Source organism: Papio anubis, chromosome 6 (genome assembly GCF_008728515.1).
Source record: "Papio anubis isolate 15944 chromosome 6, Panubis1.0, whole genome shotgun sequence".
Classification (NCBI taxonomy): Eukaryota; Metazoa; Chordata; class Mammalia; order Primates; family Cercopithecidae; genus Papio; species Papio anubis.
Window position 1 is genome coordinate 24,865,239 of NC_044981.1, and position 24,600 is coordinate 24,889,838.

Below are 24,600 nucleotides of genomic sequence, written 5' to 3' on the forward strand. Positions count from 1 at the left end.
TGCACCAGCATGCCTGGCTAATTATTATTATTATTATTTTTTTGGTAGAGATAGAATCTGGCTTCAGGCAATCCTCCTGCTGTGGCCTCTGTTTTTAAAAACTTTTTTTTTGTAGAGATGGGGTCTTGCTATGTTGCCCAGACTGGTCTTGATCTCTTGGCTTCCAGCAATCTCCAGCATTAGACCCTCAAAGTGCTGGGATTACAGGCACGAGCCACTGCGCCTGACCAAGAAATGTCTTTGTAATCATCTTGTGTTCACATTAGTGTCCTTTGCAGAAGGTAATGTTCTCAGATCTGAGCCATCCTGCATTTAGTTTCTTAGTATTAGATTTGTTAACTGCTGAAACCAGAAAGCTTTGTTGGGCAGAGGCTACCTAGAGTCAAAGTCTGGCTTCAGGGAATGTGTATTCTGAGTGAAAATGTATTGCTTTTCTAAAACGTCATAGGAAGTTAAGGGCAAAGAGCTCCAGGTGGACATAATGAACAGGCAGAAGGATATAATCTAACTAAAAAAATACATGTACTATGCAATTTTAGGTACAAGTGTCTATGAAATTCAACGAGGATGTGAATAAATCCTTTTCGATAAGGGACCATAAGCATGACAAATAGCTAATTCTATATGACATTAAAATACATGTAGCTTTTTTTAAGCTTTATTTTTAGGAAGTAAATTACTGACTAGGTATAACTTATAAAATTTCAACATCTCTAGTAGTGTCAGGGATACAGCTTGCAGCGGTAAGATGGATATCTGATAACTTAAAACCAGAGTACCGATCTGATTAGGAGATGCAGAGGCTAGGCCACTCACTGACCCGGTTATCAGCAGGAAAGCCGAGATCTCCGAGGCCGGAAGCTGCCTACTGCACCCCTCCCAGGTTAGTTATTCGTTATAATCCCTGCCATCACCGTGTGCACAACTGGGACAATACAGGTCAAACAAAGCACATAGGGACCCTCAGAGGGCAAAGACCTTTATGACAACAGAAAAACTGAAGATAAACTTGGTTACATGTTGCTTATTCACTATCTGTTCTTTCTTTCTTGAGTTCCCCTAAGTCCTAGTTCAGATGAGAGGAGATTCACAAAACTAGAAAGACTCACTTTGGCAACCCTGTGTGAATGACACCTGCTCCCCAGAGTCAATCTGCAGAGGCATAGTCATTATCCACTGCACGACTTCATAGCACACATAGTCGCCAAAGTCTGAGTGCAATGGAAAATGCGCTTCAAAAAGGGGTGGAAGTAGGGGTAGTGAGAGGTCTATGCATATATCACTGGTTTGTCCTAAATCCTTAGCCATCATCCTTGCAGGAGGAATTCTAAATGATAGAAAATAAACTATAGCACTTAATTTTTGGTACATCCTTTCCATAAAAAAGATTAAAATAGTGGGTGCGGGCGCAGGGGGAGGCTGATGAGGCCGAATGCACACAGACCCTCTTCACAACATCAAAGTTCACTTCCTTGGCAAGCTGCACCCCGGGAGAGAACCACACAGTACTTGCCTGGATCGCCTTTCCTGGAGGCCGCTGAAACCCGCAAAGGACTGGCTTCTAATGATCCCATTGGGCCCTCCAGGCGAAAAAGACTGGGATCCTACCAACATGATTTCCGGGAGTCTGGTCGGTAGTCCTAGAAGACAGTGGAAAGATCATGACAATTTACAGGCAGGTTCAGACAGAAGATGCACTAAGCTTGTCAATAATGATAAAGGCTGTAAAGTAAGCCATGAGACTGTTAAGTGCTTGTGAGGTTCTTTATTATGGAGTGTCCTGAAGACAAAGGGCTCAACTCTCAAAAGAATAAAAAAGATACCTATCTACCTAGATGAAAATAAATATAGCCGGGGCGCAGCAGCTCACGCCTGTAATCCCAGCACTTTGGGAGGCCGAGGCGGGTGGATCACCTGAGGTCAGGAGTTCAAGACCAGCCTGGCCAACCTGGTGAAACCCCGTCTCTACTGAAAATACAAAATTAGCCGGGCGTGGTGGCACGTGCCTGTAATCCTAACTACTCGGGAGGCTGAGGCAGGAGAATGGCTTGAACCCGGAAGGCGAAGGTTGCGGTGAGCCGAGATCGCCCTACTACACTCCAGCCTGGGCAAAAAGAGCAAAACTCTGTCTAAAAAAAAAAAAAGTAAATATAAATTATACAAAACTACAAAACTGCCCATCACTCTAGGTTTCCTTCAAGATTTTTTTTTTTAAACAAAGTTCAGCCACACCCTCAAAAACATGAAAACTGTTGCAACATTAACCTCCATTCGACAATAAAAACACACAAATAGGCCAAGTCAAAGTTTCAGATAAATCATGCATCAAACTGAAAACACAGTCAAGTCTTAAGGCGGAATTCTACACCTAGGGGTCACAAGGCTAAAACACTAGGTTTCCTTAGAGATGAACTTACTAAACTAGCTCTCCCTTTCTATCTTTAAGAATATTCTGAAAGGTAAGATTGTGCCACTACTATGACAGTGCAAAGTAAGAAGGGTAAAGGGAGTGCTCACAAAAGAAGTGATAATCTAGGTTAGATAAGAACACAAGGGCCAGGGGAAGGTAAGAGGAAAATACAGCAGAAAGCGCACAACCTGTATTTCAGTCGTTTGCTTGGCTTTTGTGAGGACTTACCACAACAGACCAAGAAGCATTGTCAAAACACAACTTCAGCTGAACAGAAGCCCGGGGCTAGTTCCCCCAAAGGATGCCCCTGGAACTGTTAGGTAATTCTATTCCTTTTAGATCAGGAGTCAAAGCACATACCATTGTCTTAGCAGGTGACTTCAATCCAGAGAGGGGGATTGGCCAGCAGGAAAAAGGGGAAATAGTTACGGCCCAGATTGAAGACTCCAAAGTGGGCAGACACCAAATCGGTATGTTTGCAGAGTGTCGACAACTGCCCTTTAAAGACTCAATGAAAAAGAAAGAAAAGCTAAAAAAACAACAGCGGCAGAACTCTCTGGTAGTACATCCAGATGTAATGGAAAGACCAATTTCACTAGACCTTCCTCAAAGCTGCGCGAAGCAGCTCAGGAAGGAAGGCAGTTTGAGCGAGTTACTTCCCCAGAGACAGAAGGACAAACAGACCCCTCCCCCATGCTACTGCAGGTTTTTAAATCCCCTCCCTCCCTCTCCAGGAGAGAGCAGCCCTGGAGTTTGTATGCATTCTTGCGAGGTACAGGTGCTGACTCACTTGGCTACAGGTCTGGCAATTGGTTGCTCTTTCATCCGGGTGAGATGCAAATCCCACACTAGCTGGGGAGGAGCAGCTTACATTTTAGGGCATTCTCCAGAATTTTAGAAATAATGAAGAAGTATGAGCAGTAAAAGTAATAAGTAGGGCACAAATGGTTAGACAAAATGCAGGTGCAGATAAGGTTCTCTCTGGTTACTTCTCCCCAGTCTCAAGGCTCAAAAAACTCCTAATTCTGTTATAAATAATTTTTTGATACCACAAGGAAATAGCATTTGAACATAAATTTAATTTTCTCAGCAAGGCAATTTTTACTTCTATAGAAGGGTGCAACTTGCGAATGGAGTAATGGTGAGAGCACACCTGGACAGGGGAGGGGCAGGAGTTCTTATTCCTGATGCAGGGCCCTACTGCTGTGTCATTCCCCTATTGGCTAGGGTTGGACTGCACAGTCTAAGCCAATTCTGATTGACTGTTTTAAAGAGAGTAAGGGTATGAGCCAGAGTGGTGGGGTGGGTAGTTTGGCAGGAGGGATGGTTAGAAACAGGTAACTAAAGGTGACTTAGGTCAGAGCAGGTGACCAGGTGTGACTCAAGTCAAACAGGTGACCAGGATGAGTCAGGACGGAGCAGGTGACCAGGGGAACAAATGTGAACTACTGATTAGGACTGGTGGTAAAGCTATTTACTGAAACTAGGAGCAAGGAGAGAAAGACAACCAGAAGGTTAAACTTTAAAATGGAGAATCAAAGAATAAGAGAGCTGAACACACTGACATACTGATTCTTCAAAGAGAAACTTGGGGTTCACTATATTTAACAATTCCTTTAAATCCTTAATGAGGTTCTCCTCCGTGCTCTCTGCTGGTTACTAAGAAATCTGTCTACATTTCTTTGAGGGGACCTTTCTTAGGTTCATAAAGCATGCCTGTGGTATCACTGTATACCATGCAAACTTCTAATAAACTATAGTGCTTTCTTGATATTTCTGTTCTTTCTGTACTCAATTTGACAACCAAGCACCCACCTTAATGTCTCAATTTGGCAAATTTTAGTATTCTATCTTATTTTGTAAATTATTGTTCAATATATCTATTGTATCACAGACACTCTTTGATCAAAGGAAAAAACTTAGAGTATTTGAAATATTTAACTGTATAGTTATCTCATACCTCCTAGAAATTATATTTTTCAAGCCAATTTTACCCCCCTTATCCATTGGATCACTGTAGTTTAAATTACTGATGGCTGGCTCCTATCCCCAGGCACTGTTTAATTAATATGGGGTATCACCTGGGTATGGGGAGGTGTGTAAAGTCCCCAGGTGATTCTGATGTTCATCAGTGTTTGGGAGGCACTGACTTCAGAGTTTTGATTGAACAATCAGTTGCACTAGTGATAGGCAGAAAAAAGAGGAAAGAAAAGAAAAATACCAAGTTCACTGCAAATTTAAGACTTCTGTTAAAATAATCTGCTACAATTAATCAATTCCAACTCTTTCACTAAATGAATTAAACACTGGAGAGTAAAACATATGTACCAGATTGTAAAATAATTTTCCTTCTTCCTCATTTTTTGTAACAGGTGAACAAGGTTCTCAAAATCAGAACAAATGTCTGCCCAGGATCCTAAGATTGTCAAATGCTTTGGGAGGGGGAATAATGCTCAGAAACTTTTCATTAAATTTATGGTTGGGCACAGTGGCTCATGCTTGTAATCCCAGCACTTTGGGAGGCCGAGGTGGGTGGATCATCTGAGGTCAGGAGTTCGAGACCAGCCTGACCAACATGGCAGCTATTGAGATTACAGAGGCTGAGGCAGCAGAATCGCTTGAACCTGGGAGGTGGCGGCTGCCGTGAGACAAGACCACGCCACTGCACTTCAGCCTGGTGACAGTGTGAGACTGTATCTCAAAATAAATAAATAAATAATCAAGAAACTTTTCACTAAATTTACATATGGAAATGACGGCCACTAGGAATGTGACTGGGGTGAGCAGTTTTGTTTTGTTTTGTCTTTGTTGTCTTAGAAATGATCATTATCTATCAGGAAAGAATTTGGCCCAGAGCTGGTTTAGGCTGAGATCTCTCTGTCTTGACATCAGTTCCCCTAAAAGGTGACACATGGCCTAAGGAGAGTCATAAAACAAGCATGCACACACACAAAGTCTGGCTCTGGATGAAATAAAAGGAGGAGGTTGGGGTAGGGTAGTGTAGAAGGTATTAGGGACAAAAGTATACAAAACACTCCCTTCCCCAGACCTCCCAAGTCTGATGGAAGGGTGGTAGTTCTTTGCTACTATTCTTCCAGCTTCCCCAGCTCTTCTCCAGTTGCAACTGATCTTGCACCTCTTCGTTATCAACTGTCATTCTATTGACCAGTCCACTCCTACCTCTTAGCGCCTTATATCTTTAGGTTGTTCCCTGGCTTCCTAGAAGTCCCAAAGACCTGGTCTGTCCCCAGCTTTCAGCAAAACTGCCTCTAAAATTTTCAGGTTTGAAGGATTTCATTGCCCCTGCCAGAGTAATCTGCATTTTAATAGCCGGTGCTCCACTGAACCAAAAGCCTTAACCTAAAGAAAGGACTACAGTAGAATTGCAGTATTACTGCTGGTAGGGATGTAAAGTGGAATTAAATTTTTGAAGAACAATTTGGCAGTATCTGTTTAAGCTGCAAAACATACTAATCCTTTAACGGGGCACTTCTTTGATAGCTCTTCCAGGGAAATACCCAAATGCATGAAGAGGCATATACAGGGATATTCATCACAGGCAATGTTAATAGTAATGGAAAAATAGGAAATGATATAAATGTTAGTCATTACAGGAATGGTTGACACTCAAAATTATGGGAGAGAACATTATGTAGCAGTTAAAAACAACATGGCCACATAGAAAGATCCTCAGGATAAATTGCAGAATGAAACAGAGTGTGATAGCATGAATGCTAAAAACAAAACTATATAAAACTACGAACACAAATAGAAAAGTTCTGAAAGTATACAGAGTCTATGGAGAGGTGGGATTGAGTGGTAGTCAGAAACATTTTAATTTTTTCTGTATTGTATTTTTATACAGAAAATGTATTTGTGTATTATTCGTATAATGTAAAATTCTGTTTTGAAATTGCAGACATTTGGAGTTGCCTAGAAATGGAAGCGAAGGGGAGACAGAGCTCATAAACAAGATCACATAACTGTTGAGTAATAACTGTATTTATGTAATTGTTTATATTTATCAGCCTTGCAGAGGAGATATACGATTGCCAACAAATATTGTATAGGCTTTATAAATTCTGATTACATCAGAACTATTTAGATTTCCTGATGAAGTCCTTATTATGAGTTCTGAGCTATGTAACCAGTTCGATATTTTTGTCTGCAAAACATTTAGAGCTGGGCTTGTACCCCTGGTAACATGCACTATACCTGATATATACCCGATATATACTCTGTGTTCACCAGTTCACCAGATGCCATATCTATTAAGCAAGAAATCCCACATAAAACACAACTCAGGCCAGGTGCGGTGGCTCACGCCTGTAATCCCAGCACTTTGGGAGGCCGAGGCAGGTGGATCATGAGATCAGGAGTTTGAGACCAGATTGGCCAACATAGTGAAACCCTGTCTCCACTAAAAATACAAAAAAATTAGCTGGGCGTGGTGGTGGGTGCCTGTAATCCCAGCTGCTCAGGAGGCTGAGGCAGGAGAATTGCTTGAACCTGGGAGGCAGAGGTTGCAGTGAGCCGAGATCACACCATTGCACTCCAGCCTGGGCAGCTGGGGCTTTGAAAAATGTTTCCAGTCTCTAAGTTATTGACGTCTCACCTGTTCTTTTGGAAAATTCCAGCATAACTAACATTCATTTTTGTGCATTAAATCCCAGAAAGGACTCAAATCCTAGGCAAACAGTGAGGCTGCTATGGTTTGCTCTTCACTTGGCTTTGTTGCAGGAGGCCCTGGCTGTCATACTAGGTTGCCACCCATGCCCTGCCATTTCTATAACCAATGAGAACAACACAACAGGGTCTTTCTGGAAGGAATCCCAAGCACCTTTACTAAGGGTTGAACAAATCCTACCATTCCGAGCTGAGCCTCTAGGCGCAGAACCCTGAAAGCCACAGCTGTTTCTCTTCCCGATTTCTTCATACAATGAAAATCACTGCCTTCTCTCTTGACTATGCACTGTTAAGTTCCAATTAAACACATATCAGGGTCTTTTGAAATTATAGTAAGTATAAGATTTTATATGTTCTTACATGAATGCTGTGATACAGGTACACTGGGCTTTGGTGGATGCTATGAGCAACCGCCTGACCCAAACATCTTGTGTCTATTTAAATTAGAAGGTAGCTCATCAAATCAGCAGGCGGTTTTTGGACAAGAACACTGAATCTGAAGATAGAAGGGGGCTGAAGCAGATAAAAAGAGAACAAGGGATTTCCCCTCACCCATCAGGTCTCGGGCTCTGATTGGACCAGAAATAAAGGGTGGAATATGATTGCAGTTCAGGGGAAGAATTTGCAGCTCCTTGGAGAGCTTGGAGATAACCTGTTTACTAAGAATAAAGGACAGGAATCAATCTTGGAGGGCTGCTTGGAGGATGGGTGATGAAGGACATCCGTCATGTAGCAGGCCTGTGCAGTAGGCCCTAAAGTGCAGCTCATGGTAGTACCCCCAGTAGAAGTATAAAAGTGATGGGAAAATGTTTGGAACGTCTGGTCTAGGTGATGGTTCTACTTCTCCCTATATTTTTATGAACTGGCATTCTGGCTTATGTTTTCATGTGTGTTTGATTAGCTTGAGTTAGCAAGCCTCTCTCTTCAGATTTCAACAATTTCACCAGGAGACGGGTAAGGCTAGGTATGCTAAAGTAAGAATCCTGATTGCCAGGCCAGTGGCCGACCTCCTTTCAACATCTGCCAGGTGTGAATCTTCAAACTCACTTGTTCAGAGTAGAAGTGCTGGAGGCATTGATTAACCTGTAAGGCAACTGGGCAATGTCAGCTAGAAGGAATGCTAGTTAATTGTTAGAGTTAAGAATACTGAGACTCATTAAAGAAAATACGATTCAGTAGGTTATTTTTAGTTTTTACAAGCACAAAACACTCTCTCATATTAGGAAAACACAGAAAAGTAGAAAGAAGGCAGTGTAGGGAGCAGAGAAGAACCATACTGTTTGTACCATACAAAAACAACCACCGGGGGAATTTTGTTCTGTTAAATTTTCTCCAGCTCTTCCCTTCTCATATAAAGCATAATAATTTGAGCATATTGCACGCAAAATTTTGTATCCTGCTTTTTCTATCGGATTCTTTTTTTAGAGCTATGCCGAGGGGGCTATAAATTAGCTTTTTAACAAAGCTATCTTTAAAAGGATACTCAAGTCTACCCCATATTCCATGTGCTCCTTTGAATAATAAGAGGAAAACCAACCAGTCCACATTAAATGTGCCTTTTATTTCTGATTTTTCAGATATGGCAGTTTGGCCAGAAGCAAAAGAAAACTCCTGCAAGGATGAGACCAGGGCTTTTCTATGAGAAGCAAGAGACCACGTGATCATTTATTCCTGCTTGAGTTGCAGGACATCAAACATCATGAAATTAAAACAACAAAAATACAATAGCTAGATGCTACTGTCTTAACCCTTATGGTGTTTTCCTTTTTTAAAAATTTAACCAAATCTTCTATCGAATTAAGAATACAAACAGGCAATTCTGAGAGAGCCTTACTGATAGAAAATATGAGAGACATCTGTGATTTCTGAATGACATGAGTAAGGATATCTCAGTTCTCACCAAGGCATTTCTCATGGGGGCCAAACGTCAACTTCAAAACCCATAGTTGTCACAGTTACAATGCTATGCCATCTCCATAAGCTAGACTGAGACCAACCCCTCTGAGACAAGACAATTGACCCATAGATCAGTTGGCTGTAGCTGGGGTGACATGCTGGCAAAAGTAAAAAATTCCACAATCAATTTAAGTGTTTGCCTAAGGCCAGGGACAGGAGCAGGCAAGGAAGCAGGGAAAACTTTTGGGGGTGGTGGAAGTGTTCTAAAACCAGATCATGGTGATGGTAGCACAAATGTATAAATTTACTAAAACTCAAACTGTCCACTTAAGATGAGTAAATTTTATGGTATGTGAATTGTACATCAATAAAGCTGTTTAAAAAAAATCACTACCAATTTCTAGAAAAAGTCATCATTCCTTCTGCAAGAGGAAGTGCCAAGAAATCAGGACTTGGAAAAGCTGAATCAGTAAGCAACCAGCTGAGAGTTGCTTTCGTGATTTGATCCTGTCTCCCAGCGAGGCTTCATAAGATGTAACACCTGCCCTCATTGCACTTTCTGAGTCATTTCTTCATGCCAGATTTAGGTTCTTCCTTTCTTTTTCCCCTAACAATGCCATCCTGTTTATGCTCCCCCACATCTTGGTCAAGAGCAGATGTATAATTGAGTTGTCTGAAAGAGGCATGTGGGCCAGATGTAAATAGCCTGCTATGCAAAATGATTATTTAAGATGAATACTAAAAATAGGTGTCTGCTTATTATATGGTTACAAGGTACCTATTACAGAGCAGTTGACTAATCTTTTTTAAAAAGTAAATATATTTATGTCATTGGCCTTGAAAAAATATGGCTGCTTTAAAATAAAGCAATGCTAATATTTGCTTCTCAGTTGTCAACACTGTTTGTCAGCCCAGTGATGAATGCATGCATGATACACTGCTTGACTAAGACAACTGATGCGAATGCATGAAAAAAAAGTGTAGACCAACTCAACAGAGCCTCACTCCTCAGCAAGGGGATGGAAGAACCAAGGCCAGGTGTTCTAACTGGCCTCTTAGGCAAGTCCTAAACTCAGCCTCAGACTGTATCTGTAAAAGAAGTAATTCCTCCCCATTTTAACAGGCAAGCATTGTAAGGTTCAATTGAGATCAAAGTTTCATCCAATCTAACAATCACAAGACTACTTGGACATGTAGACTGACTTTCCACCGTCTCTGTAGATGGCTGGATTTCTGCTTTAAAACACAGAGAAAACGACGAAGTGCTTTACAAAAGGCAAAGTGCTTGAGAAACCACAGATTACTATAATGAATACTTAGTTTTAACTCACTTGAAAAAAAGAAACTTAATTTTCAGAATCTCTGGAAAGTGATATGATAATTTTCTTTCCATGTTTTCTAAGACTCCATCAATCAACATAATTTTTAAGTATATATTATACACTCAGCACTGGCAGGATACTACGTGTTGTCCAATATCCAAAGACAACCTAAGACTGAGCTCTGCTTTTAAAATTTTTAACAATTGAAGATAACGTGACTATACATAAAGCAGATTGGAGACAATTTTTGATGTAAGAAATAACAGTGTAAAATTTTAAGTGGTACCTATTTCTGTTTTTGTTTTGTTTTTTTGAGACAGAGTCTTGCTCTGTTGCCTAGGCTGGAGGACTGGAGTGCAATGACTCAATCACAGCTCACTGCAGCCTCAATCTCCTGGGCTCAAGCAATCCTCCTGCCTCAGCCTCCCGAGTAGCTGGGACTACTGGCATGTGCCTCCACACCCAGCTAATCTTTTTGATTTTTAGTAAAGACGAGGCGTTGCTATGCTGGTCAGGCTGGTCTTAAACTCCTGGGCTCAAGCGATCCTCCTGCCTCGGCCTCCCAAAGTGTGAGAACTTCAGGTGTGAGCCACTGTGTCCGGTCAAAGTGGTACCTTTCTTAATCTTCCAAGGAAAGCAACACAGCAGAGACAATAAGAATGTGGAATCCAGAGTCAGACACATCTGCATTCAGTTTGGGTTCTACAGCTACAGCTGTTTGAAATTCTGCACATTATTTAACTTCTCTGAATCCCAGTTTTCTCATTTATATAAAAGGATTAACATTTCAGAGGATTTTCGTGAGGTGCAAATGAGATAATACACACAAGCCCTGGTATGTAGTAGGTGTTTAATAAGCCTAGCTGTTAATAATAATTTAAATAATAAGGAGTTTTATCAAAAAAGAGGGAGATACATAAGACAGGAATAGCCAGGCAAGTTTAGGTAATGCTAAGGAAGCTAGAAACTAGCATCTTTTCGAAGACAGAAATTTTTAGGTAATTAAAAAGCATAGATTGATAAGGACTATAAATATGGGTACCTGGGATGTGCAGTTCGAAAGTCAATTTTACAAAAAAGATTTTGATTTTGAAATAATTTGAAGCTTACAGAAAAGTTGCAGGAAAAGTACAGAAAGTTCTCATCTACCCTTCACCCAGATTCATTCATCGACATCTGCCACATTTTACTTTGTCATTCCTCCTCCAAATACACACACACGCACATTATTTTTTCCCAAATCCTATGAGAGTAATTTGCACATATGTATTTATATACATTTCCTCCCCCACACTGAGTAATTTGCAGATGTGATGCAAATTTACTCTTAAATACTTCAATGTGTATTTCCTAAAATCACAGACATTTGCTGACATTTCATTGACTATCATAGTCTAATTATCAATATCAGGAAATGTAACATCAATACAATACTATTATCTCATGTACAGACCTTACTCCAATTTCATCAATTGTCCCGATAACGTTCCATGTATTGTCCCTCCTCCCCGCATTCCAGGAGCCAAAACAGGATCAGATGCTCCCTGTTTTGTCATGAGTCTGTCCTTTAATCTGGGACAGTTTCTTGGTGATTCTTTGTCTTTGCCATTGACATTTTAATGGAATTCAGGCCAGTTGTTTTGTACACTGGCCCTTAATTTGGGTTTGTTTGCTGTTTTCTTGTGAGAAAGAGTCAGACTATGCATTTTTGGCAGTGATACCACATAAGTGATATTGTCCTTCTCAAGGCATTGCATCAGAGGCTCAAGTAGTTGCTTGGTGCCATTACTGGTGATGTTAACTTTGATCAGCTGGTTAAAGTGTTGTTGGCCAGTTTCTCCTATTGAAAGTTACTATCTTTGCCTTTGTAATTGATGTGTAGTTGATAAGGAGGTACCTTGAGGCTGTACAAATATCTTGCTTCTTTAACCCAGGAGTTTTAGCATCCATTGATGACTCCTGCCCAAATCAATTATTCTTATAATAATGGCAAAATGGTACTCTTTAAACTCGATCATTTCTTCTACTGTAAAGACGGAGCTTTTTCTAATCCTTTTATTCATTCATTTCTTTCTTTATTGTCATTGTATGGACTCACGGATTCTTATTTTACTCAATGGATTACAATCCATTACTATCATTTGATGCAAAAGCCAACTGTTTTCTAGAGGCATTTTCTGAGCAGCACGGCCAGAGGGATCTCACATTGTGAACCTCAAAACTTTGAATTACTGATGGGGGAATTAACATATTCAGGGCCTTGCTTGTATTTTAGTTATTTTCCCGAATGTCTTATCTCTTTAACCAAGCTACACCCATCTTGAAAGGGGGTACCAGCTGTCTTTTGAAACTTCTCTGATGCTTGGTACAGGGAAAGATACCGAAAGCATTGGCTCTGCAGCCAGGGTGATCCAGGCTTCACCCAAGTCACCTGCTCTCTCTAAGCCCTAATTTTTCTTATGAATAAATTGATGATCATACCTAAGTCACCAAGGGTGTTTTGAAGAGAAAATGAGATAACATATATAAAAGACTTCATGTGGAATAATGGTCTTTTCTACTAACTAGGACTTGCAATTTGAGAGATATGTGACTTTTATCAAATGGAATGTGCTAATAATAAACCCATGCACATTTCACAGGTGAAGAAATACATAGAGATGAAGTAATTTGACATTACTGCTCTCCCTTTCCCCTCTTTTATTCCTCTTCAAAGCAATGATAGCAAAGTACGTTGAAGCTATTTTAAGGGTCTGGCTGAGTCATTTGAAGAGTAAAGAAGAAATGTTAATAGCATTTCTATTCACTGGGACAGTCAATTGTAGGAACTTCTGGATAATTGACACCATTTTAGCCCTGGGGAAAAATGAAAACTATTTCTTCTTCTTTTCTGGTGGATTAAATAAATGCAGGGAGTAGCAGCTGGCCTCACGATCATTAGAAGAGAAATGATTCAGGGCATAAAACTTGCTTAAGTCTAATGAGGGGTTGGGTTGATTTTGACTAATGTTGTCATAACTCATTTTAAAATGCAAAGTTTAGAACACTTGTAGACCTTCATTTGGTGCACACTACATGTCAAACCAGGACCAACTGTTTCCTTATTAGACAGAAAAAGCATTTTACACTTAAATGAAGGCTGATGCTATTTGTAATAATAAGTACATTTAGCTATTAAAAAACCCAGCAAAAACCCATGCATATCAAAAAAGGAACATCTCTTGAGACCATGATCTTCAGAGACAGCTTGGCTGATCCTGCTAAGAGAAAAACACACCCAGCAAGGATCCTCATTTTTTGATCACCAGGTTAAAAAAAACACTGCCATATAGAAGAAAATGGCCCCATTCCTGGTATTATCAGCTCCTTCAGGCATATTTGCATGCAGCCTGTTTTCCCTAGAGCTTGGCAACTCATTTCTAGCTAATAGCGATTACTACTTCTTTACTTCAGAACAGCATCAAAATGATACTGACATCCTCGCTTCTCTTGGTGTTTGACTTTACTGAAATTACCATTTTTATAAGCTAATATTTTTTATTGTTCTCATTACAACCAAGCTACATCTTTGGGAATCCTAAAAAGAAAAAGCCACTAGGTTTCAGGAGAATGTACCCAACAGTGTGCTGGAAGTATAATTACACACCATGTGCTTGTTTCCTTTGCCCAACATGTGCAATTAATGCTGGTGTTTATTAATGGGCATGAGGGTCCAGGAGGAAATTGAATTGAGCCTTATAAATAAAGCTACACGCTGTATTTCATCTCAGAGAAAGGATAAGAAATTATCTTAAATGAAAGCATTTCAGATGTGGCTTACATAATCACACTAATAGATTTTTCATATGGCCAATTAATTTCTTTCTGTCCCTCCTAACAAGTAAATTGAATTGATGGAGAATTGACTGGCAATTATGTGATGGTAAAAATAGCTGAAAACATTACTCAAATATGGTAATATTCTATGATCACGGCCTTTGTTTGAGCTAGGTTAGAGTTAAACCCTTGCAACATGAAGGTAAAGCAACGGACTTAAAACTAAGTCAGCCCTTTCAAACTCCAGTTACATTCGTCATTTTATTCCTGTTGTTATGACAACACTTTAAAAAGCAGCACTTTAAATGCTTAACATTTAGGCATCTTATTATAGACTGGAAAATAATACATGAGGGTATAAAGTGCTGTTTCTAGGAGCTTAAAAGGGGGCCTGGTGATCATCAAGAGATGCAGCTGGAACACCTGGACTCCTTTCTCTGCTGTGTCCTCTAGAGCTCAGTAACTTTGCTTTTTTCTACCCTCAGGGGAGTGAGAGCTCATCCAAGGGAGGGAAGCTTAAAGAATTTATGTGGGAAGATACAAATTATTATTCACAGCCTCTATTCTGTGGTTTCATTTGTGAATAAGAAATTCACCCATGACCTTAAGTATTTTATTTTCTTGATTATAGCCTGTGTCATGCAGTTTTTAAAAGGCTGTAAGTGATGATGTGTTCCGATTGATTTTAGTTGCTTATTGTTAGCTACTGGAATGACCTGTTTATGTGAATATAACTTTATAGAAGGAAATTCATAACACATAATTATTATGAAAATTAATTATTGATAAAGAGATAATGTGTTGGAGTGAACCTCTTACATGGATCAGTGACCTATTGTGTTTGTACTATCCTCTGATAAAAGCATCTAAATGCTTGTTAAATTTAAAATATTATTTTTTAAAAGCAGCTAGTTGCTTTAAAACAATGTATGTCCCTATACGTAGATGTTTTTATTAAGGAAACAAGCTAGTTGAATGTTGGCATTTTCCAGTTATTATGTATTAGTAGGTTGAAAATTATCTGTCGTGTTTAATTCTCTCTGCCTTGAAATAAATTTCCCTGATAATTTTACCTTGGTAGAAAAGAAATAATTGCATCAAAAAGATACCTGCACCTGTATGGTTTTTTTTTTTAAATTTTTTATTTTATTTATTTGTTTTTGAGACAGAGTTTCACTCCTGTTGCCCAAGCTGGAGAGCAATGGTGTGGTCTCAGCTCACTGCAACCTCCGCCTCCCGGGTTCAAGCGATTCTCCTGACTCAACCTCCTGAGTAGCTGGGGGATTACAGGTGTGCGCCACCATGCCTGGCTAATTTTTTGTATTTTTAGTAGAAATGGGGTTTCACCATGTTAGACAGGCTGGTCCTGAACTCCTGACCTCAGGTGATTCACCGGCCTCAGCCTCCCAAAGTGCCAGGATTATAGGTGTGAGCCACTGTGCCTGGCCTGCACCTGCATGTTTAATGTAGCACTATTCACAATAGAGCAAAATTATGGGATCAACCTAAGTTTCCATCGGAAGTTGATGTGATAAAGAAAATATGGTATATATACACAATACAATACTATTCAATCATAAAAAATAAAATGTCTTTTTGTTTGTTTGTTTTTGAGACGGAGTCTCGCTCTGTCGCCCAGGCTGGAGTGCAGTGGCTCGATCTTGGCTCACTGCAAGCTCTGCCTCCCCGGTTCACGCCATTCTCCTGCCTCAGCCTCCCGAGTAGCTGGGACTACAGGCACCCACCACCACACCCAGCTAATTTTTTGTATTTTCGGTAGAGACGGGGTTTCACTATGTTAGCCAGGATGGTCTCCATCTCCTGACCTCGTGATCTGCCCGCCTCAGCCTCCCAAAGTGCTGGGATTACAGGCATGAGCCACTGCGCCTGGCGAATAAAATGTCTTTTGCAGCAACATGGGTGGAACTGGAGGCCATTATCTTAAGTGAAACAACTCAGACACAGAAAGACAAATACTGCATGTTCTCACTCAGAAGTGGAAACTCAGTAATGTGTACAAATGGACATAGGGTGTGGAATGATAGACCATGGAGACTTGGGACAGTGGGGAGAGGGGAGGGGAGTGATTAAGAAATTACTTCATGGACACCATGTATGTTATTTGGGTGATGTATACACTAAAAGTCAGACTTCACCACTATGCAATCTACGCATGTAACAAAATTACACTTGGACCTTGGTACCCAATAGATTTTTTCTTTTTTTTTTTTTAAGAGGCAAGGTCTTACTGTGTTGCCCAGGCTGGAGTATACTGGTGCAATCATAGCTCACTAAAGCCTGGAACTCCTGGGCTCAAGTGATTCTCTCCCCTTAGCCTCCTGAGTAGCTAGGACTACAGGCACATGCCACCGCTCCCAGCTAAGTTTTAAAATTGTTTGTAGAAATAGGGTCTTGCTATTTTGCCCAGGCTGGTCTCAAACTCCTGGGCTCAAAAGACCCTACTGCCTCAGCCTAGGAATACAGGGGTGGGTCACTGCACCTGGTTCCCATAAATTTATACAAAAAAAGAAAAAAAAAATTATCTTGGTCTTTCTAAATGTGTGCTGTTTTGTATAAAGTCACGTGAATTATTACTGAACAAAGTATAGCTGACCAAAAAAAGTAGAGGAAGAAAACTATAACAAACTGACTCACTGCAGAACAACCCAGTGTCAAAGAGTTATTCCAGGATCTTAACAAAGTAAGGCAATGCTATGTACGTGTGTACCGTCATATGCCAGCAGTTGCAAACTTGAGTGGCTTCCCAGAGGCCTCTACACATGTCCTCTGCATGGTAATTTTAGTAAATTAAACTGCCATAAAAGGAATAGTGGTTTCATTGCTGGTCCTAGCTGCTGCATACCAAAAGGTAGCCACATGTATAACATCTGCTGAGTTATTTTTGGTTGCCAAAGACAAATAATTTGTCATTAGAATGCAAAACAGTTAGATATAGCTACGTGCAAATATCTAGATTATTAACAAAACAGAATTATGTTCCTTTTTATTGTATATCAAGGGTGTTTAATAATTTCTTACTATTCTTTGTTTAAAGGATTTGAAGCTGTAACGACAGTAACGAGATAAAAAAAAGGCCATCTAATTCTTATCTTTAAGTACGATATAGCACAAAGAAAGAACAAATGCTTATGCATCTGAGACTGGATCCATCAACATACAGCAAATTCCCAACACCAAAGACAAAAGAATATATTAGAGGCATATTTGTACATGTGTGAAATGCCGTATTACTTGTATTCTGAGCCCAAAAGGCACTATCCCATTGTTTCCCCTCTCAGAGGCCCACGTAACTCCTATAATCACACCAAGCTCTCACTTAGGTTAGTGAGTTAGCTTTCACAATCCTCTTGCCTATTTATGGTCCTTAGCCAATTTACCTAGAGTGGAGTTACATCCATTCTTATTTATTTTATTTTTTTGAGACAGGGTCTTGCTCTGTTGTCCAGGCTGAAGTGCAGTGGTGTGATCTCGGCTCACTGCAAACTCTACCTCCCAGGTTCAAGTGATTCTCGTGCCTCAGCCTCCCAAATAGCTGGGACTATAGGTGCGTGCCACTAACCCCGGGTAATTTTTGTATTTTTAGTAGAGACGGGGTTTCACTATGTTGGCCAGGCTGGTCTCGAACTCCTGACCTCAAGTGATCCACCTGCCTCAGCCTCACAAAGTGCTGGGATTATAGGTGTGAGCCACATCCATTCTTACAGAGCAAGAAAATGAGGGTTGGAGACTTTTCCCAAGACTCCCATCTCCCCTAATGTACCCTCCATCACCTCACACTCACCAGTTTTAAATCCTGTTTCTCCTACATCATTCCCTATGCTTATTCCCAGGATGTACTCTATCCTCTGGGTCACACAAGAATTGTTTGAAGGCCACTTTTTAGTTTTTGGGACTCAAATCTCACTCTATTGCCTGGTCTTCTTCTGGCCCTTGTCTTTTCCATTTTTTTTCTAGTTCACTGGGGAGAAAGTAGTTTTCATTCATTTTCCTGTGTCCTCATCTCATCAGCCTGGGTGAAGTTATAAATAGTGGAGTAAGAGGTGCTGATTCTTTGGACAGCCTAGGAGAAATAAAGCAGGGAACAGATCTTGTCTGGAAAGATTTTCACAGGGCCTCAGAATTCTTACTAATCAAAGAATTTATTCGCGGGAAAAAAGGGTGGGAGAAGAACAAGAAGAGACGCAGGAGACAAAGCAACAGAGGCAATGTGTAGATTCTGTTTGGATTATGATGACAAACCAACTGAAAAGTCATTTTTGAGATACTTGGGATGTTTTAATATGTACTAGATATTAGATGATATTAAGGAGTTATTTACTAATTTTGTCAGGTGTAAAACGGCCCTAGGGTTATGCAAGAAAATGTACATACTTAGTTTGAGGCTACAGTGAGTTATGATCTTGCCACTGACTCCAGCATGGGCAACAGAGTGAGACCCTGTCTCTAAAAAACCAAACCAAAACAAAAGTGTGCATACTCTTGAGATACAGTGGAAGTAGGTAGAAGTGAAATCCAGAGGTCTGAATTTGCTTTAAGATACTTCAACAGCAACAATCACCAAGGGGATCGATCGAGCATGGAAAAATCTTCCCGATTTTTGTAACTGGGTGATGGATATTCAGGAATTTGTTACCTCATTTACTCTATTCCTGTGTATGTTTTAAAAGTTTATTTATTGGGTGTCTACCAGCCCACTGCTGATACAAAAAGACAATCCCAAATAGCTTAAGAGTATCAGGGCACTCATCTAGCAGAAAGTAGGTGAGGGTAGTCTCAGAGACAGTAATTCTTAACCTTTACCCCCTTTATGGAGTGCTTTAGGACACAGTGAACGTAAGAATGGGGGACATAGACTGTAGGCAACATGTGAAAACCCTTATCCTCCTCAGGTCTCTGTGCAGATAAAGATGAGGCCATGGAGAAGGGGAATGCGTCTATTTTCTCTAGAAGATTATTTGGTTTGGCCTTTTAGCCTGGTGCGTTTACTCTATCCCACTTCAAAGCAAACAAGAAGCCTATAATCTGACCACACTGGTGCTCAAATTAACTGGTTTCAGTAAATTCCAGATCTAGCTAATTTTCCATTCCACTCAGGCCAACATCTGTGTAAATACAGAAGCCCCAACCAAACTGGGGAGCATCCTTCTTGGATGTGACCCAGATCAACAGGGGAAGAGAATCGTGTTGTCAGGGAACCTTAGATTTTGCCTGTATCATCTGGTTTATAGGCAGAAGCGTGTGGGGATATTCTGGGACTTTCACCATAAACAAGAGAACAGAGAGGTCCTAGGCTGTCAGGATCCAAAGAAACAAATGCACAATTTGAGCCAACTGGAAGCACTGAACTGGGTCACGGCAGCCATGCAAAAATGAAAAGATGAAATAATCTCCATGTAGGGAAGTTAGGTGTTCAAACCAACTGCCAGAGGCCCTCTCCACCATAGCGAGCTACCAAAGAATTTAGTAGTACCAGGTGCTAGGAGGAGCAGGTGACCCATTAGAGATCAAAATCAACAGAAAGAAAGGTTCATCTTCTGGTGGCTACACAGCTGTCTGTATCTCAAATATTACTTGGAACTTCAAAGAAACCCCTTGATTGACGAGGGGCATTCAGGACAATATTTCATGTTTGCAGATTGCACTTTTCCAAATGCTTTGGCACCTACTCTATATGCTAACAGCAACCCGTGAGTTAGGTAGGACAGTGATTATTATTCCTGTTTTACAGGAAGAAGAGGTTGCATAGAAGGGAAATTCATCTGTATTCTGAAACTGACCTGTAGGCAACTGTTCCAACAAGATTGTTAGCAGAACTGAAACTGGAATGAGGGTTTCTATCGTCCAGATGGGGTCTTGTTACTACTTATCTCCGTTCTCCTTTAGCTAAGAATGCAGAATTCCCTTACTAATAACAATTTCCTTTTCCCGTTTCTTAATTTTCTGTCAACTGGGAGGGGAGGATCATCAGTTCTCAGAATGCCCTGTGGCCCCACAAACATCATCAATCAGTACAAATCCAATTCAGTGCTCACATGGGTTAAGAACAGTGACTGGGGTCTCACTATGACCTCCTGTTCCCTGTCCCCAGGCGTTTTACTTTCATATCCCATACCATTCCCCACCACTAGGTGCTCACTGAGGGTCAACAACACAGTATAACAATAATAACAGCATTTCAGTTTCAACAAAAATAAATGGATAAATGGGTCATCTTTGCTATTCAGAGAGTAACATCCTGCACTTATACTCTTAGGGTTAAATCCACAGTCATGTTGACTGTTAGAAATGGATTTAATGGGTTTATTTGAAGACATCTGCTACATTAAAATATTTATCCTTGTCCCAATCTCTGCATCTTCCTATTGATATAACTGTCAATAACCTCTAGAAAGAGCCTAATATAATGCACTGTCTAATTTAGAGGTTCTCAAACCAGGCCACATCTTAGAATTGCCTGGGGAGTTTTTGTTTGTTTGTTTGTTTGTTTTTGAGATAGAGTCTCGCTCTGTCGCCTAGGCTGGTGTACAGTGGCACCATCTTGGCTCACTGCAACCTCCGCCTTCCAGGTTCAAGCTATTCTGTCTCAGCCTCCCAAGTAGCTGGGATTACAGGCGCACGCCACCACGCCCGGCTAATTTTTGTATTTTTAGCAGAGACGGGGTTTCACTATGTTGGTCAGGCTGGTCTCAAACTCCTGACCTCATTATCCGCCTGCCTCAGCCTCCCAAAGTGCTGGGATTACAGGCGTGAGCCACCACGCCTGGCACCTGGGGAGCTTTTTAAAAATGTCATTGCCCAAGCCTCATTCCCAGAGATTCTGACTTAGTCTGGGGTGGGGCCTGGGCATAAGTACTTAAAAAAAAAAAAAAAAATTTTCCTAGGGTTTAATTTTTCTCCATACACACAGCATGCAGTGATCATGTCACATTTGCCTCCCATTCTTTTAACAGGTAAAGAAAAAAAAAAGAGTCATTCATGTTCTTTAGTCACTTGGCTTCAACTTCACTACAAAAAATATTTGAAAAAGGCATTACAAATATTTACGAGAAAAACAGGATAAAATTGTATCACTCATTCAGTCCCATACAAGGAATGGTTCTGGGAATCTTAGGATTTAAAAGAACTTCTTCATTGCATTGTTGTGAAGACTTAAAAGGAGCCCCGTGTCAGGATTGGAATTTGTTGTCATCTGTTCCTGTGTTTTCCAGTGTTTCACTAACAAAACAAAAGCCTTCTACTTCAGCAGTGCTGAGACCAAAGAATCCAGCCTCCCTGGGTTTGCGGCATGGCAGCACCACTTTATACTGTGTGGGTTTCACAGGTTGCTTAAGCTTCCCAGACATATCTGTATAATAGGGATAATAAAAGAACCAAACTCGTAGGTCGCTATGAAAATTATATAGGTCAATTACTAGAAAGTGCTTAAACAGTGAAAGGGTTCATTGCTGTTCTTGTTACAGTGATGAGGATATATTATCAAGTCAATTCCAGTTTACTAAAGTCTAGGTTGAGACTTCCTGCGCATCTCCTAGAGGAAAAAAAGCTTCAAAGGAGGTTGATTTCATGAATTTTATCATGTACCTGGGCTGTCATTTTTAACTACTGTGCATTCTCAACTCCCTTGAAAGTTGAATTAATAAGGTGAGATTCAATTATAGAGACTACATAATATCAGGAGGTCAAAAATCATCAGCTCTTCCTATTAAAAAATAGGCTGGGCACGGTGGCTCACCCCTGTAATCCCAGCACTTTGGGAGGCCAAGGTGGGCAAATCACGAGGTCAGGAGATCGAGACCATCCTGGTAAACATGGTGAAACCCCATCTCCACTAAAAACACAAAAATTAGCTGGGTGTGGTGGCACGTGCCTGTAATCCCAGCTACTCGGGAGGCTGAGGCACAAGAATCGCTTGAACCCAGGAGGCGGAGGTTGCAGTGAGCTGCGATTACACCACTGCACTCTAGCCTGGTGGCAGCGCAAGACTCCATCTCAAAATAAATACATAAATAAATAAATAAAGTAAGTTGGTATGAAATGTGGCACAGGATCCCAGGGTATTTTACCACCAGAAGGAGGGATTTTGAAGAGTCAATTTTCTCTGATATGATTGTGAGCTTTTCATTGAAACCCTCCAGATAATCAGCTCCTCTGAACATTTTCTTTTTGAAGAACGCCATTCACACTGTGTATTTCTCAACCCTCATCCCAAGACATTGGAAGTGAAAATACAGGGAGCCATGAATGTGGGTGTTGAGTCTAATCAAACGAGATGAGCAGAGTTCAGAGTGTGAACTAGGCAATGTCTTTCACAAATGACATGCATTCACTTAAGAATGCATTTCGATTCCTAGGAGGGCCAGAAATTTTTTCTGTACCAAAAATACATCATTTGGCAGGATGAGTCTATTGTTTGAGTCAGCAGTGCGGGTGTTCCAGCCCCAGGAGCAGATGCCCTCCAACTGTTCAGACTGGGGTATTCAGGGTGAAGAGAGAAGGGGCCACAGCGTGGACAGGTGGCTGCACACAGCCAGTCATAGCACCCCTCCCCCTCTGCCATCCTCCACATTTGGATTCCGGATTACACTGTGTGCCACAATTAATATTTGCAGCAGGAAATGGCAAGTATCAAATTTACCAGTTAGGTTTCTGTTAGCACTTCCAGAGTCAAGGAAAATTGTTTAATAAGGGCATTTGTCTTAGTAAATGAAAGTTCGCCTAAACTTTACATGTGTATATATGACATATTTCCTGAGAGTTGACTCTGAGGCAATTTCATGCCATCATACCGCTCATTAACAGAGGGCCTGAAGTTACAGAGAATCTTAAAGATGGTCACAGTTAGTGTTTTTATTTTTATTTACTTGTTTACTTATTTTTTGAGACGATATCTGGCTCTGTTGCCCAGGCTAGAGTGCAGCGGCGGGATCTGGGCTCATTGCAATCTCCGCCTCCGAGGCTCAAGGGATTCGCAGCCTCCCAAGTAGCTGAGACTACAGGCACGCACCACCATGTCTGGCTGAGGCAGGAGAATTGCTTGAACACGGGAGGTGGAGGTGGAGGTTGCAGTGAGCAGAGATTGCGCCATTGCACTCCAGCCTGGGTGACAGAGGGAGACCCAGAAGAAAGAGAGAGAGAGAGAGGAAAGAAGAAATGAAGGAAGAAAAGAAGGAGGGAGGAAGGAAGGAAGGAAGGAAGGAAGGAAGGAAGGAAGGAAGGAAAGAAAATCAAGCCAAAGTGTAGTGCTAGGCACAAAGTATGCACTCAGTTAAATGACACCTCTTATCCTATTATTATCATCATCATCACTAAGGTCAAGGGTAAAAAGACAAATGGCCTTATCTAAACAAAGCTTTGTGTTTTTATGCTTTGCTATGTTTTCCTAATTAAGTTGGTCTTACTAGAATCTATAACCTGAAGCGATAAGTTCTGGCACAGTAATAAGATTATTATGAAGTTGCAACTCCACTGTCTAAGCTGAGCTCCTCTGTGAGGGGGTGTGGGGCAAGGGGTAAGTCATCTTCAACTCACCCTGCTAATATTTTCTGCAGATAAAATCTGATTATGGCAAGTAAAGTTGCCTTAGATAAGTTGTATCACTTTTTCTCAAAAAAGGGCTATTGAGGGCCAAATAGAGATCTTCCTTTTTCTCTTCGTGAAATTGCCTTTGGTTGGCCTTTTTTGGATCTTTAGAGAGGTTGATGGAGGGATAAGAAAATAAGAATGAGGCCAGGCGCGGTGGCTCACGCCTGTAATCGCAGCACTTTGGGAGGCCAAGGCGGGTGGATCACAAGGTCAGGAGATCGAGACCACGGTGAAACCCCGTCTCTACTAAAAATACAAAAAATTAGCCGGGCGCGGTTGCGGGCGCCTGTAGTCCCAGCTACTCGGGAGGCTGAGGCAGGAGAATGGCGTGAACCTGGGAGGAGGAGCTTGTAGTGAGCCAAGATCGCGCCACTGCACTCCAGCCTGGGCGACAGGGCATGACTCCGTCTCAAAAAAAAAAAAAAAAAGAAAAATAAGAATGAAGATCAACGTGCAAGGTGTTGCCTCTTGAACTTCACTGCAATGAACTAGCTCAATTTAACCTCCCGTGTATACGTTCCCATATAGGATATTACTTTTACAGTTCATCACTAAGGGAATGTGTCCTTTAAGGAACTGCTGTGTTTTGTATGCCCATCTTTCTGCTAGCAGTAACTTAGGTGATAACTTCCTATGTTCCCCTTTCTGCCTGGTTACAAGGAAGCTCAGAGTAAAATTTACTGCTCTGTCATAACAAGAACATACTTACTTTCTCTGGCTCCTTGTTTTGATACTGGTATTCTCCTTTCAAAATTGTTCATTATTGTAACCTGTCTCAACTCAGCAACAGGGAGTAGTTTTTTTTGTTTTTTGTTTTTTCAGTAAACTTGAACCACCTCTTCTTAGTCTTCTCTCAATTACTAGGTG

General features: G+C 40.9%; 1 protein-coding gene across 12 annotated transcripts in view; it reads right to left on the minus strand.

Annotated features, from left to right (window-relative positions):
• The window catches only part of RIPOR2 (RHO family interacting cell polarization regulator 2), a 248,891-nt gene that overhangs the window by 72,473 nt on the left and 151,818 nt on the right, over positions 1-24,600 (minus strand). For 11 of the 12 annotated variants that reach the window (XR_004184240.1, XM_031666961.1, XM_031666962.1 and 8 more), the window contains one exon: positions 1,514-1,640. The exons of the other annotated variant lie outside the window; for it this stretch is intronic. Coding sequence is in view for 10 of the 11 variants with exons in the window: in XM_031666961.1 (XP_031522821.1) it covers positions 1,514-1,640 (127 nt within the window). In the remaining variant the exon portion in view is untranslated. The remainder of the gene's footprint in view (positions 1-1,513; positions 1,641-24,600) is intronic. 12 annotated transcript variants of the gene reach the window in all.